General features: G+C 25.1%; 1 protein-coding gene across 2 annotated transcripts in view; it reads left to right on the forward strand.

Moving 5' to 3' along the window:
* The first annotated feature begins 1319 nt into the window (after positions 1-1319).
* LOC108771618 (cathepsin O) overlaps positions 1320-2642 on the forward strand; it is a 16869-nt gene continuing 15546 nt past the window's right edge. For both annotated transcript variants that reach the window (XM_018536954.1, XM_018536955.1), the window contains exon 1: positions 1320-1352. In XM_018536954.1, the coding sequence (XP_018392456.1) occupies positions 1341-1352 (12 nt within the window). In that variant the 5' untranslated portion in view covers positions 1320-1340. The remainder of the gene's footprint in view (positions 1353-2642) is intronic.

Here is a 2642-nt window from a genome sequence, read left to right on the forward strand (position 1 = left end):
TTATTATAAATTCTTAATATTTGAATTATTAAAAATTACTCTAATATTAGAGTAATTTTTAATAAAATCTAAAAGCGCGACATATTTTTACTCCTTTCACTTCAACAAATATAAAAACATACATTTTAATAAAAATATTTATTCATTTATAGAAATAATGAATTTAGATCGCCGAAATTGAGTTTGGTACCACTGTGCGTCGTCTATAATTCACGGAGGAAGAAGTGAGCAAGCAATAGATCAATCATAGTCCATTCTTCTCACATTAGATTGTGATTGATCTATTTCTCATTCTAACTTCTTACTCCGTATATTGTAGACGATGCATTAAACCTAGTTTGAAGTCAATCAAAGTAACCGGGCTCAGGAGAAAGATACGAGCATCGCTATTATGCGGAATCTACAATAGAAGTCATAGTGGTCATATAATCTTAAGTCGTAGAAAAATAACAAACCGCAATTGAATGTGAGAAGAATAATCGATTATAATTGTTCAATTTTCTACGATTTAAGATCTTACGACTGCTGCGACTTCTGTTGTAGACCCCACATTATACCGTGCAACATCGCAAGTGCGCCGCCGTCACTCTTGACATGAAATTTTTCACGTCAGAGACGAAATCACTTTGATACATTAATTATTGTATTTGTGTTTTATTTGCAGAAATGCGGTAGATATGAGACGGATCGGCTCCGAATGAGTAACGAATTGCAACTCACTGAATTGGTAAGCAAAATTTTTATTAATTTTATATATAATTTTTATAATATCTAACAATATTGTAATATACATAAATTCGACACTAGAATATAAATAATTTGTTTGAACAAGGCATTTTACAATCGTGCAACTGGAATAGTGCTGCCGTATCATCTTTGACACGTAAAGTTAAACGTTCGAAAAACTTTCATTATTTTAGATGCATTTCAATGTCCAAACTTACTTGTAAAAACTTTACTTGTAAAATATCGCGAAAATTGAACATAATAAATTTCCTCTATTCTTATTGTTTTGCTGTCGCAATACAAACTATGCATTATATAATTATAATATTGGCTATACACATAATATAATATGGTCAAGTTATTTTATTTTGATGATTAAAAATACTAGTTATAATATTAAAGAAAAAGAATTAATCAAAAATATTATGAGTTTATTTTTATTAAGACAATGTTGATAAATATATAATTATTTTAATGGATACATAATTAAAATTCAAAGTATGTAAAAATTAATTTTTGAGTAATGTTAATTATTTTGGACACTATTTTAACTTGGAACTTATGTTTGTATGTTACAGAATTATCGTAGCTAGGATGCTGATGATTTCACTGATATGCATCGGTCGGTGAGTAATGAAAAAAATAATAGAAGCATTCAATATTCAGCTTGACCGTAAATAATTTATTCTCATCGGTGGTTGAAATTTCACAGTTTAAATAAGAGTTTGTTTTATATGTTACAAATTTATTTTATGAATGAATGAGCTACAAATTATTATATGTTAAAATTGATGCTATGTATGTCAAGTAATGATTGTTTACAGTCTCTCTCTAATTTAGTATTGCATTGTATATGCATTTGTGTATGTGTGTGTGTAAACACACAAAAATAAAATGAGAATAATTAGTGTTATATAGCATTACTGTATTCTTTTTTATTTTTTTGAAAGAAATACCGTTTTTATTTATATATTCAAAAATTATTTTTAAAAGTGTACGTATTTCTTCTTTGCTCCAATTTATAGCATATTTAATCTTGGATAAATATTTCGAAATGGAATTAAGAAAAATAAATGCGTATCTTATTTAATCGATTTTGCTCTATCAAAATATAATTTTTTATTTTTAATTCACATGTATTCAATGAATATCTTATACTAAGTTTTTTTTAAACCTGTGGAAGGTTTTTTATTTTAAAATTCATAACATATTTTATATATATAATTTTTCTTTTATTTCTTCATTATTTATTTTATCAATTTTAATTTAAAAACTAATTATTTCCACAATTTTTTCCTGATATCTATAAAACTATTCTTTTTATTAAAATTTAATTCTAAATATAAATATTTATGCTAATTTGTATTGTTTGTAAAGGAAAAAACCTTAGTTTAATATTCTTGTAAATTTAATAACTCAATCATTTTTAATATGTATAAAACAAATAATAATTTAATGAAATTCACAATAATTCAATAAAAATATACTTCTTTAACTAAAATTGAAATCCTTTCTTTTAATATATCACATTTATAACAAAGTAGATGATTAAATTCTATTTCATTTTCTTTCTTTATACTTATATCATGAATATTTGCATGAGTATAAACATAATGTCAAAAACACAATACATATCAAGTTGACAAATAGAAATAGACAAATCCAAGATTAAATATGTGTTATAGCTTTGTAGCTCATTCATTTTAAGATAACAGATCTATGAAGCTCGTTATATTCATTTCTAATATGATTTTGTCAATAAAATAAATTTATGCTACAAACTCGTTACCTTATTAATAATAAAATTGTGCCACTTTTCTTTGATTAATCATGTATTATTTTACGTATCTCTTGCAGCTCTCTCCATCACACGTGCAACAGACGGTGCAGAATTTTTAAAATATATTTTCGGTGCC

Source organism: Cyphomyrmex costatus, unplaced genomic scaffold (genome assembly GCF_001594065.2).
Source record: "Cyphomyrmex costatus isolate MS0001 unplaced genomic scaffold, Ccosl1.0 scaffold1624, whole genome shotgun sequence".
NCBI lineage: Eukaryota > Metazoa > Arthropoda > Insecta > Hymenoptera > Formicidae > Cyphomyrmex > Cyphomyrmex costatus.